This window comes from Poecilia mexicana, unplaced genomic scaffold (assembly GCF_051168715.1).
Source record: "Poecilia mexicana isolate PSO_F unplaced genomic scaffold, ASM5116871v1 scaffold_8, whole genome shotgun sequence".
Lineage (NCBI taxonomy): Eukaryota > Metazoa > Chordata > Actinopteri > Cyprinodontiformes > Poeciliidae > Poecilia > Poecilia mexicana.
Window position 1 is genome coordinate 25,415,960 of NW_028263377.1, and position 13,780 is coordinate 25,429,739.

At 42.6% G+C, this 13,780-nt stretch overlaps 1 protein-coding gene across 1 annotated transcript in view; it reads left to right on the plus strand.

Annotated features, from left to right (window-relative positions):
- Positions 1-1,847: 1,847 nt before the first annotated feature.
- rapgefl1 (Rap guanine nucleotide exchange factor (GEF)-like 1) overlaps positions 1,848-13,780 on the plus strand; it is a 36,618-nt gene continuing 24,685 nt past the window's right edge. The window contains exons 1-3 of the mRNA XM_014984751.2: positions 1,848-2,801; positions 4,613-4,959; positions 12,396-12,474. Of these exons, the coding sequence (XP_014840237.2) occupies positions 2,602-2,801; positions 4,613-4,959; positions 12,396-12,474 (626 nt within the window). The 5' untranslated portion in view covers positions 1,848-2,601. The remainder of the gene's footprint in view (positions 2,802-4,612; positions 4,960-12,395; positions 12,475-13,780) is intronic.

Below are 13,780 nucleotides of genomic sequence, written 5' to 3' on the forward strand. Positions count from 1 at the left end.
TGCTGGGAAGCTTCCAGGTCTTAAAATGCAACTTTTAGTTGCGTCGCTCTGCTTCACACCTGAGTCAAATAATCAAGCCATTAGTAGGAATCCGGAGAGTTTATTTGATTTATGGGTCCGTTCTTCATCCCTGAAGCTTCACACCTGCTGGTTTTATTTATGTGAACATGAATATTCATGAGCCACTGGAGGCGGGGCTCTTATATAAACTCCTGCCACCAATCAGCAGCCGGACAACCTCGTGAATATTCATCGGCAGCTCAAACACAAAAGGAGCCTCAGCTGTTACACCCTCCCTCCCACCTCCTGCAGCTGTAACCATGGCAACGCCTTCCGCCTGTGATGGACATCAGGAGGTTGGAGAGCTTTTTGAGTAATTGGCTTGTTAACTGATGCACCACAGAGGAGGATGGTGAGAAGGTCTCTGATTGGCCAAGAAACTGCAGAGTTGCAGATAACGAGCCGATGAGAGCAAGGAGCCTCTCCTCACTTCCTGGTTTGAATCTATGACGTGATTACAATCATAGGATCAATAAAATCAATCAGATTCCTTGTCTTTGTTCTTTATTTATAGCTCCTTGATATTTTTCTTTTTTCATTTTTCCTCACTTTCCATCTTTATGTCTTTATTCTCTTTTTCTTTGCATTATTTTGTTGCAGTTTTCTCCTTTGATTCTACGCTGAGAGTTTCATTTGAAGGAATATAATAAATTAGTAAAGCAATGCAGCTGTTTAAAGTCTTAAATCCAGCCGAGAAATACAAAAGCAGGTCACCGGTTTCTACTTTATGAAACTCAGAAGACACAGACAACGTCAGAAACATACCAGGACATTTTAGCTTTATAGAGATGCTTATTTTATTTTCCAGCTGGACTCGGTACCGACCCAAACTGCTAAAGGTACCAATACCTTCTTCAATCACCACAGTAACACCAGCTAACTGCTCTTTCTTGAACCTCAGAGGATTCATGGGTGAAAAGGAAGGTAAAACACATCAGAACCAACAATGCAGAATCCAGAAGAATGCTATCAAAGCAACCTGCACTGAAAAAACAGAAAGGAGTTCCAACTTAAAAAAAACCTTAAAATAAATGTTACATGTAATCAAATTTAGTTTGTCAAACTTTATTTACGTTTGTTTAACATGACAGTAGGGCTGCATTTCTTAAAATATTTTTTTCTTTACCTGATGCCTTATTCTAGATTTCTAACAAACAAAAAACAACTGAATTCTTGTGTTTTTAGTCTCTGGAAGACAGTATTATATAAATTTACTGAAAAAATGCTTTAAATATTTCACTCTGAGTGGAATAGATCACTTAGAAGTGGAGTTTAAAAGCTAAATTATTGAAAAGAAGCAAGCAAAAAAAATAGAATTCAACTTTATTGCACCGTCACAAGTACAAAGCAACGAAAATCCTAACTGAGATCCAAATAAGTTCAGAAAATGAAGCATATGTGGGCTTAATGGAGAACAATAACATGGGGCCGAGTTTAGTTCCCTGTGGTATTCCACAGATGATTCATATTACCTGAGCCTGAAACAGAATCTGAGCTGAAACAATAATCCTGAAGTGTTTCTCTTCTGTTGGGTTCAGTTTCAAGGAACCTGACGCTCCAGCATGAAGAAGAAGAGGAGGAGGAGGAAGGTGTCCGGTTCTAGATCAATCCTGGGTCACGTGACTTCACTGAGAATCAAAAATCAGCTGATCTGGCAGAAAACTTCCGTTCAGCATCCGAGTTTAGTGTTAAATAAAAGAATCTGCGCTCTCTCGTGCTGAAATCTCGCGGTGTTTCCGCTCTGTCGTCAGGGATATTTCCATTTCCATTAATTTTACACTGCCTGCGCGCCGCCGGGCAGTGAGAGCATAGTGCGAGTGTCGGGAACGCGCAACTGCAGCAGATCGTCAGTCGCGCGGAGGGGCGGGCGGGGGAGCGCGCGCGCGTGCTCTTCATCACTGCTCATCCAGAAATTCACTAGGAGGACCGCGACCGAAGATCGGTTTGGGGGAACCTAAAACCCCACTGGTCCGCTTCGAAGAGCCTGCAGAACCGGAGAACCGCCGGTGAGGCTCCGAAAACCCACCGCACCCAAACGCACCGGGCCAGGTGAGCGAGGAGGAACCAGCAATCCGCAGAGATTCGGGTCCGGATCTGAGTCTGGAGCCGCAGAGGGGCAGCGCGGATTGAAGGAGCTCTCTTTGGGGTTTTATTATTATTATTTAATTTTTACACGCCCTCGGAACCGGAGCTCGGAACCGCAGCTCCGTGTAGAGGCGGCGACTGAAGCCGAAGAGCAGCTGGGGGAGGAGCGGCTGTCGGTGCGCGGAGCTCCGGAGACCGAGTGGATCATCCATGGGTTAGCCCGGACTGGTGGTCCACAGTAGTCTGCAGAACCCAGGAGGGTCCGCTCTTACCTGCACGCACCTGCGCTCCCTGACCCGACCTGCGGGGGCCGGATGATGTAGGCGCCGCTGCCCCGCCACCACCACCACCACCAGCAGCAGCAGCAGCAGTTACCGAATCCCGAGTCTCAGCAACCCACCCAGGTCTCTGGACTCCAGGTCTCAGCCCCCCACGTCCCCGGTCCAGAGAAGAACCATGCCGGCGGGGATGAAACCGCTGGAGAAGTTTCTGAAGAAGCAGACCACCGCGCTGACGCGGGCCGGGGGGTTCGGCGGGATGGGGGACAAGGCCAGCGGTGGCACCGGGGCGTCCCGCAGGAGGGCCAGCCTGTCCCGGGTCGTCCCGTTCTTCAGGGAGACCTCACCTGAAAGCGGCCACGCGCGGGAGGTGTTCAGGTGAGTTCGGTTCTGCAGCTTAAATTAATTAAAAATAATAGATGAGGCGGACTCCAAGTAAAGGTTAAAGTTTGATGTCATTTCGATCCAAAATTAAAATAATTGATCCCAAAGTGAAATTAAATGTTGTAATTCTTATTAATTTGAATTCTTCATAAGTCTCCTGTAGCAGTCTGTGTTACAGCGACTTTGAAGGAACCTCTGACTGAAGACTGTTTTTCTACAGTCTGAATGTCTTAGAAAATAAAATAAATAAAATAACAGTTTTGGTTCCTAATCAGAAAAAAATATATATCATCACACCTTTACACACTGGCCACTTTATTAGGTACACCATGCAAGCTCTGGATCTGATCACATGGAGGTTCTAGTCCATTATAGCATGAAGCAGAGATGAGATCCATTATGAGAACCTCCTGGTTCTGGATAACGTTTGTTCTGACCCAGTTTGTCATCAGAACATGGATCCACTGTGGTCTTAAATGGATGGGTCTGATCAGCACCAAAACTCTGGTTCTATTCTGTTTTGTTCTGATGCTGTTTGATTTTCAGCTCGCTTTTTTTTTTTGCACATCTGGATGAAAATCTGCATTGGTTAGTTGCCATCTGATTAGCTGTTCAGCTTTTTGTGTTTGAATTGAAATGGTGTTCCTAATAAAGTGGCCAGAAGGTTTAAATGGGTTTAGTGTTCTGGGTGTAAACAATTTTGGATAAAAATCTCAATAAATTTATTTGTTCTATTAACTTTCACATTTTATTCCTAATTTCAATGTGGAAAAATTTGAATAAAGAACAGAAACTTTTTTATATTAATTGTTTGCTTGTCAATAATAATAATAATAATAATAATAATAATAATAATAAAAGAGACATAATTTATGTAGAAAGTTTTCTGCTTCTGTTTTATTGTAGTTTAGTTTGAGAGGTTTGAGCCTTCTCAGCCACCGTACCTCAGTGGTTCTTCATCAACAATAGCAACTCTGGACTCATTTAATGTTCAACGTTCTTCAGCACAGAGCCGTGATTGAAAGCAGGAAATGAAAAGGCCCCAGAGGCCGATGCTTAAGTGGGGTGTTGAACAGCCGCTCAGAGATTTCCCTCTGTAGAAAACAGAAATAGAAAAATTACAGAACAAAAAGGTGCCAAAAGTCTAGAAACCATTATGATGAATGTGGGTTTTCAAAGCACACACAGCTGTTCATCACAGAAAAGTCCTCTTTTTGGCGCCTACTATAACATGGCGCCCAGTGTAGCATGGCGCCCACTATAGTATGGCGCCCACTATAACATGGAGCCCACTATAACATGGCGCCCAGTGTAGCATGGCGCCCACTATAGTATGGCACCCACTATAACATGGCGCCCACTATAGTATGGCGCCCACTATAGTATGGCGCCCACTATAGTATGGCGCCCATTATAACATGGCGCCTACTATAACATGGCACCCACTATACCATGGCGCCCACTATAGTATGGCACCCACTATAACATGGCGCCCACTATAGTATGGCGCCCACTATAGTATGGCACCCACTATAACATGGCGCCTACTATAACATGGGGCCCACTATAGCATGGCGCCCAGTGTAGCATGGCGCCCAGAATAGCATGGCGCCCACTATAGTATGGCGCCCCCTATAACATGGCGCCCACTATATCATGGCACCGCTGTGGCACGGCACAGAGGGAGGGGAAATGATGCGTTATGAGCAGTGATGTCACGTCACATCCTGTCAGAGATCGGACCAAACTTGCTCCTCCTTCCTTCAGATGGATTGAGTCTAAATATTGACCTTTGACCCCTGCAGCCCTGACAGCGAGGACCCCCCCTCCTGGCCCTCCGCTGCAGGAACTGGGCTGGCCTCAGTTCCGTGCAGCGCCAACGGCTCCTACTCCGGTTCTGGTTCTGGATCTGGATCTGGGTCTGGATCCGGTTCCGGTTCTGGAGGAGGAGACGTCCGCAGTCCGTCTCTGTCCAGCGATGAGCAGAGCTCCGAGGCGAGTCTGATCACAGAGAGCAGCGGAGGAGGAGGTTCTGGTTCTGGTTCTGGTCCAGGAGGAGGAGGAGGGACGCCTCTTCATCCCGACACTCCAGATAACCTGACGTTAGCGGTTCTGGACGGGGTGGCGGGAAAACGGTTCGGACACTGTTCAGGTAAGACCTGAGGATGGATGGATGGATGGATGGATGGATGGATGGATGGATGGATGGATGGATGGATGGATGGATGGATTTTTTCTGAAAGCTGTACCAGAAGGTCTGGCCGCGGAACAGAAAGTGACTGTGAAGGTTCTGGTCCAGGTTCTGGTTCTGGTCCAGTTGGAGGCGTGCAGAAGGATTTTCCTGCAGCCTCAGCTGGAAGCTTCACAGGTTACATAATGAGAAGCTGTTCTGCCTGGTTGTTACAGCTGGCTGCTCCTGCTGCTCCTGCTGCTCCTCCTGCTCCTCTTCGTCTTCCTCCTCCTCTTCCTACTCCTTCTTCCTGGCTCCAGCCTCTGAGTCTCTCTCCTCTCCTGTTGTCTTTCTGTTTGTTTAAGTTTATTTTTTACACAAACACAAACGCAGCAAATGTTAAAAAGGAGAAAAAAAGAAAACATTAAAATGCTACAAAATTCCTCAAATTTTAGTGAATTAAAATACATTTACATATATAATTATATAAATAATAATAATTCCAAAATCCTCCATTTTGTTTGGCTGAGCTGATGTTTCACATAGATCTATGTTCTTGAAAATATATTATAATAATAAAAAATAAAATAAGGTAAACATTAAATTTAAAATAAAATACAGATATCTAAAACAATTTCAAAACTTCTAATCATAAACCTATTTATTTAGATTTCAATATTGCTCTGAATGCTTGTTTTACTTTTCAATGTCACATGCTGTTTTTATTTTAATTATGTGAAGCACTTTGAAATGCCTTGCTGCTGAAATGTGCTATACAAATAAAATTTGACTGATTTAAATATCGTTGTGAAGGTTTATGTCTTAGTAATTAATCTTCAATTTTGTAACCTCAATTATTTGCCTTTAATTAAAGACTCCCAGTAATAATTAAAATATCTTATAAATATTTAATACAGAGGTATCTTAATGTGTGGTTTGTGTTTGGCTCCAAGTTTTCTCACCACCAGCAGGTGATTTCAGTCTCATTAATAATTAGGAAGCTTCTTGTCGCCTCAACAAACTCTCACAAAGGACTCTTTCTGATCCGCCCGCTCGTTTGTTCTTCTGGTTCTTATGCAACGGGTTCTGTTCACCGGTTTCATCACAGCTTCACAGTTTGTCTCTGGAAGCTGCAGAACTGTGACAAGTTCTGTTCCCAACTGCGAGCGCGACGATTCGGCAATCCGACGATCCGGCGATCCGACGATCTGACGATCTGACGATCCGGCGATCTGACGATCCGGTGATCCGACGATCCAGCAATCTGACGATCCGACGATCTGGCAATCTGACGAACTGACGATCCGGCGATCTGACAAACTGACGATCCGGCGACCTGACGATCCGATGATCTGGCGATCTGACGATCCGGCGATTCAACGATCTGACGATCCGATGATCCGGCGATCTGACGATCCGGCGATCTGACGATCTGACGAACTGATGATCCGGCGATCTGACGATCCGGCGATCTGACGATCCGATGATCTGGCGATCTGACGATCCGGCGATTCAACGATCTGGCAATCTGACGATCCGATGATCCGGCGATCTGACGATCCGGCGATCCAATGATCTGATGATCCGGCGATCCGGTCCAGAACAGGATGAGACACAGCGACTCAACACAGAACTGAAGTCAGACTGAAAGCAGTCAATCTGATTTAAAAAATAACATTTCAAAGCATTTAAAAACCTTCAAATGTACAAAAATAAAGTAAATAGAAAATGATTTCATTAGTATTGTTAATATAGGCATTTTGAAGAAGAATCTGAGTGATTTATGAAAATATTTAGTATAAAAATATTACAAAATCAATATAAATATATAAAAGTGATACCGGATATAGTTTATGTTATTAAAGTATTATAAATATTACAACAATGGTTTTAGAGACAAAGATTTTAATGTCTGAATATTTTGTTTATGCAATACTCTGGTTCTAATACAAAAAAATAAATATATTTATTTTAAATCTGTATATTAATAAATTATTACCATGGAATATTTTTAAGCTAATAAAGATAAAATTAATAATCATTCAAACATTAAGATAAGTGTTATGAATTATAAATTAAGATTTTTTAGGTATATTTTTCATAACAAGCTGCTGTTTTCTTCTGTTTGTGTTTCTTTCTCTAAAAACTATTAAATTTTTAAATTAATCTCAGAATTTAGTTTGTGTAAATTTACTGCTCTGTTTTTGTTTTTCTATTTATTGTGGCCCTAAAACTCAGATTACAGACAAAGTTTTGCCTCTCATAAACCTTCTTGTGGATTTATGGAGACACGTTTTTGTCCTGGTGTCTCCGCTGAAGGACGGACGTGTCTCTCTGTCCTGCAGACGTTTTTCTGTCCGGTTTTGGTTTCCGACCCGGAAGGTTCTGGGATTCTGCTCGGTTCTGATGGGCCGGTTCGCTGGGTTAGCCGACATTTGGACGGTTTGAAGAGCAGGTTCTTCGCCATGGAGGCTCCTCACCTGGCAGGTTTTACCTGCTGGGGGCGGGGCCAGAGCTGATGAAGAGGAGGAGTGTGATGTTTGAACCGCCGGCCAATCAGAGCTGGCCGTTTGTTTCTGGAGGGAACCAGAGTTTTTACATTTGTTTTGATAATCCAGGTTCAAGGTTCTGCTTCGCCTAACACACTGTGTGTGTGTATGTGTAGGTGTGTGTATAGGTGTGTGTGTACGTGTGCATTCTAAAGACCCGCCCTCCCTACGATCTGATTGGCTCCCTGAGCCTCGACCGTCCTGGAACAGTTTGATCTTTCATAGCAAGAGAACCAGAACAAATCCTGCTGCAGGTGGGACGCTCTTACCTAGTGACATCACTTCCTGGTTGACTCTGGCACACAGATCACAGCTTAGGGTGGGAACAGGTGGCTTACCTGGAAAATACCTGCAGAATCACCATGAATGAAAGCAAAAGCAGAAAGATGTTACATAAGAGGGCGAAAACTCAGATCCTCTGCACAGAGACACAAACACAGCTCAGTGTGTGTTTGGTGTGTGAGTGCGCATGCGCATGTGTGTGTGTTTGTGTATGAGTGCATGTGTGTGTGACTGTGTGCATTTTTGGCCTCCAGAAACTCTAATTAAGCCTCTTTCTGAGGCTCTAATTAGATGTTTCAGTCGTTTTATTGTCCTGGAGAAAAAAAAGAAACAACAGATTGAAACTTTTAGGCTCAGACAGCGACACGTCAGAACCCGACCCAAACCGTCCGTCCACAGGAAGTCACAACCAACAAGCTTTTTATCCCAGAATTATCCTGCTTTTAACCGGATTTCATCCCTATTTTAATCCAAAACTGTTTGATTTTATTTTAGTTTGAAGTTCTCAGACGTAAAACAAGAAGTGTGTGTTTGTCACACACTTCCTCTGAGTTCAGCTGCTTGAACACAGCAGAAAAAACAAATATTACCAAATATTTTTATACTTTCCAGTATATTACACTTGAAAACTTACTTACAAGTAACTTTTCAGCAAAATATTGGAGCTTCTTTTTCTGAAAAAGAAAAAAAAATACTAGTTCCACTAGCAGATTATTTCACTTACAACATGAGAGAAATGTCTTGTTATAAGATAAATAATCTTAAAACAAACTTCTATGTTTTGCTGAACTTCAAAAGTCAAAAATTTGCGAGAGAAATCTCAGAAATTTTTAAATTGATCTTAGACATTTTCTTGATAATACTTTGAACTTTCGACGTTTAAAACTCAAAACATTTTGACTGTTGAAATTCAAAAATTTCCTATTTTTCCACAAAAAAAATTGAGATTAACCTCAAAATTGCTGAGTTTTTGTCTAAAAAATTTTCATATTTTGAAACTGAAAATGTAAAAAAAAAATTCTGTAAAACTTCGGAGATGAATCACAAAATTTCTGAGTTTTTTGGCGGATATGGACTCCTCCTGTTTTGTTTTTGTGTCTAGAATGGCCCTGATGCGGCGATCGCAGCTCCTGCTTCACATAAAATCTTTTCGTGGATTTAATGTGGAAGGAGAAGTTTTTGGTTTGGTGTTTGAACCGAAGGCCGGACTCGTCTCTGTCCTGCAGCCGTTAATCTGTTTCCGGTTTTGGTTTCTGCTCACTTACAAGTTAATTGTTAGTTTTGTCTTATTTCAAGTGTTCTGAGATATTTGCAGCAGAAACTGGACCCGAAATGCTTGTAAGACTTTATGTTTCTGCTCCAGTCGGTGGCAGAATGACGGCCGGGTGGCTCCGGAGCAGAAGCGAGTGAATCCGTGTGTGGGAGGAAGGTTGTCTTCAGAGAAACGATCCCACTCGTTTACCTCTCTGGATGCGTTTACCTTCACTCCTCCTCCTCCTCTTCATCGCCTTCGTCGACCCTCCGAGCTGCACGTTTGTCCCACTTGCGCTCCGTTTGGACACGCAGAAGCACAAGAGGCTCTTTTAGCACCTGTTCACATAGCAACCGGCTCTCTGCGAGACGCTGGGAGGGAAGGAGGAGTGAGAGGCGGAAAGAGAAACCGAGCCGAGGAGGTGGGAGGAAAAACGCTGAAATTAAAGCTTCAGCTGGGAAACTTCTCCACATCCTGAGCAAGACGCATCCAGGATGAATTAACGGGTCAAATCAACCCAGATCCACTTCCTGGTCGGGCTGGGCGGTTTGGATTTGATCGATTAATCGAGCTTTTGGTGTTTGAAGATTAAATTTTTGGAAAATACAGATTTTTCCCTCAGGTTTTCATAGTTCAGAGTGAAATCTGCGCCAAGGCCTTGGCGCCAAAATGGCGCCATCTTGGCTCATGCACCATCTTGGTGCATTCGAATCTGTCTTGAGTTGTTCTGTTTTGAGGCATTTGAATGAATCTGAATGTAATTCTGCTGTCTTTCTTTCTTGAAAAGCCTGTTTGCAGTAGAATTCAGGTCAAATCTGAATAATCTGAGTATTAGCACCAGGATAAGGTTTTTATTTTAATTACAAGAATAAAGTTGTATTTTTATGAGAGCTACAACATGAGAAATAAAAATTGTACTTTGGTTTAAGTTTTACCTCATCTTCTAACACACCAGCATCAAATTATTACCAGAAGCAGAACTTTGAAACAGTCGTTCAAACAGCTGATGAACTGAGCTGATCATGGCAGATCCTGATAAAAACATTTTTTTCTCTTAATTTTAATATATTGTGTCTTTATTCTGCTAATATTACGACTATTTTCTCATATTTAGACAAACATTCTCATAAAATAAAAGGCATTTTTTAATATCCAGCAAATTGATTAAAATTGTAACCTGCATCTGGTATGAAAATATCATAGATTTTATTTGTAAAGTATTTTATTCTCCTCATGGAGGAAAGCATTTAAAGTGGAGCCGGATTCAGTCGTGTGTTCAGAATGCGGCCTGAGGTCAGAGCGACTTTAAAACCTTTTTACGTCCATCTGCTGTCCGGCTTCCTGCTTCTAAAGAAACACGAAACTCTCCTCAAACAGTTTGATTCTTCTTTTCACAATAATGTGAAATAAATGTGACGGTTTAGACGTCCAGATGAACTAAAGCTCAGTTTGTCTGAGCAGAAGTGAAATAAATCTGAAGTGGGTGAAAGTAAAACTGAGGAGTTTTGGCTAAAACATATTTACAGACAACAGAGTTTAAACCCAAAATCTGTATATAAATTATACAGCTTTGGGTTAATTATTGCTCAGAATATGTTGTTTTTCAAATAAATGGCATTCTTTAGAATTTTGACATCCCAGGTAACGATTATTTTATCCAATAATCATCAACTAAATTAATTGATGACTATTTCAGTAATTGATTAATCATGTTTAATTTGATTAATCGTTTCAGCCTGTAAGTCATAATAAACTGTAAAAAAATAAAAAATTTAAATATGTTACTGTGTCTAATGAACCTCTACAAAATGGCTGTTTCTTTTTTATGCTATATTTAGGGTTTTTTTAGACGTCCTAGTGGATATTTCTGTTTTTCTGAGTAGCTGTGAATGCAGCTCCGCTGTGTCGTCCTCCGCTCGGGTCCCAGATTTTAGTTTCTGCTCGGCTTCACATTGTGAATGGACCTTTCTCTCTGCCAGCCAAGCAGAACTTTATCCGTTCGCTTCGTCTCCGGCTTTAAAGCCACTTATTAAGCATTCCCATCTCTGCTGAAATTTCAGCCTTTAGGGATGAAAATCAGTCAAATGTTCTGCAGAACTCAGCAGGAAAACTGGGATCCAGTTGGATCACTGTTGATCACTGTGGACCCAAACTGATCTACTGGTCACCTGGACGGGTTCTGGGTCCAGATATGACGACATGTAGGACTGACTCCCTGTTCTGAATTAACTGTTTTGTTGAAACTGTTTTGGGTTCTGAGGTGGAAATTTAAACGGGTTTGGTACCAACCTGGACTCTAGTTGGTGCCCAGATGGGTTTGTTTCTGGTTTTTGGATTATTTTGCGCTGGGCAGATTATTTCTGCATTTCTGTGCGTCTTTTCAAGAAGAAAAAGGTGAAACATTTAAAGTAGGGCTGAAGCAGTTAATAATGATTAATCATGATTAATCGATTATTGAAATAAGGATTGAGTTTTCACATGTTCATAGAAGAGTTTTTAGCTGCAGATGCCTCATTTTCTATATTTAAGGTAAGAAAATGTTTATTTTCTAATTTAAGATGGGAATGAAATTTGTTCATTTGCATCTTTTAAGAGATTAAGTGAAAAATCTGCAGAATGTGACATTTATTTTATCCGATTAATTGATTAGTCATCAGAATAATCAGTAGTTGCAGCTCTGATTTTTGTCTCCTTACAGATTAAGTCCATCTTTAGTTTAAATGTTTTAACTGATCGGTTCTGATCCGGTTTCCTGTAGCTCACACTCTGATTTCTCTCCTTTTTTTTTTATCAGTTTCTTCTTCTTCTCACACATTTCTCTCTCCATCCTCTCGCTGTCAGCGACGTGTTGTCTCCATGGTAACCGCCTGCAGAGAGGCGGGCTTGGACTGGACACACCCACTGCAGCATGGCTCTCTCACACACACACACACGCAGAGCAGCAGTGTATTTTAGTAAATGTGACCACAGGTTTGAGGCGCGTCGTGCTGCTTCAGCATCTTAAATTACAGCCGTCGGCTGCAGCAGCTCCTCGCCGCCGCCTCTCGGCTCGCTGCGTGTCACGGCCTAACGTATAATCAGAGGCGGCCTCGTCTCTGCATCCTCCTCCGAGGCGCAGAGACGCTGCTGTCCTGTCAGGACTCACTCTGCATGTAGAAAACCAGAAGCTCTGAGGCTGGAGGATGTGAAGGCATCCCTCAGCCTCCACCTGGCTCATCTGCTTTAATGAACCTGCTGCAGATCAGAGGTGGAGTCCTCTGGCTCCGTTTTGAAATGTCTGTGCTGCGTTCAGGTGCAGCGTGTAACATCTAACCTCTCTGTGTGTCTGTGTGCAGAAACCCTGCTGGATGACTTCATGTTGACACATCCCATCTTCCTGACGGCCGACAGGCTCCAGCAAGTCCTGCTGCAGCAGTATCCTTGTCCTGGGCCTGACTGAATGCGCTCACGGCGCTGCGATGCGACGTGCATGCGCCGCTGTGCTTAATGCGATAGGAATGAGGGACGAGCTTCGCAGGTTTGATTCCAGGGTATTAACGGCGGCTTTGTTCCCGTTGTGTAGCTGCGATTCGTGTTTTTCCCTCCTCTTTGCCTGCAGCCTGCTGACTCTTCCTCATGTTTGTTACCGAGTTTCTTTTTTTTTTTTTTTTTTTGCCCCACCTTCTCTCTGTTTGTGTTCCAGAGGAGAGGAAAAGGAACATTTCACCACGTTCAAGTTCAGGAGAAAAACACTTCCACAACAGAAACCAGCAACAGAATCGTTTTTTAAAAATGTTTCGCACGGTACAATCAGTCAGATTGGGAACCAGAACTGCAACATTTGCTACAATTCCAGATGCTGTGGTTCTTGTGCACCAATACCCAGTGAAGTAAACAACATGAAGGCCTCTAAAGAAGACACTGGGCGCAAATTCCTTCTTCGCTAAATGTAAACAAAAATAGAGTAGATTCAGATTTGTTGTTGGTAAAAGACAAGTCATTTCTCCTGCTAGCATTAGCCTGCCAGCATGCCTTGTGATGTAGTCCACTTCCTGCTTTTGGCACACTTGGCATTCACATATGCATTCGAACCACACCAGAGTTCACTTCAACCGAATGCAGACCGAGGTCTATAGGTGAACCACAGTTGGTTCTTTCAGTCCGCATCAGAATTCGATTACGAATTCTCATCTCCCCAAAGGACCTGGACTTTCCTGGCAAATGGACTGGAGCTGGATTAAAGCGGACTAAACATGGCTGGTGTGAACGCGTCTTAACTCTTTAACTTCTCGGTTCTTGGTAGAACGGAGACAAACTGTGTCATGAATGTAAACTGAGAGCCTCATTTTGTTTGGAGACGATGGAAAAAATATTCCCAAACCACCTCAACTGGTTCCTGTTCCTGTGAAAACTCAGAGCTCCTCTCCTTGTTTCAAAGAAAGGATAGGAAGCATCATGCTTTTACAACTGATTCATTAAATTCAGTTTTTTAGAAACAAAAATAAATTGTCATATGCTCAGAAAAACAAAACCAACATTTGTACACCACAAACTCCCTTCGACATCATTTAAAACAATCTCATGAACAGAATAATAGAATAATAAATTAAGTAGAGAAGTAAAGTGAGGAAAAGATGCTGGTGTTGGGTACAGTCTTCATGCTTCGGAGGGTTTGTAACACGTCTCACCCTCCTGTGTCACGTGAACACTGTTTGTGTGGAACTCAGAAACACAGTGTGAC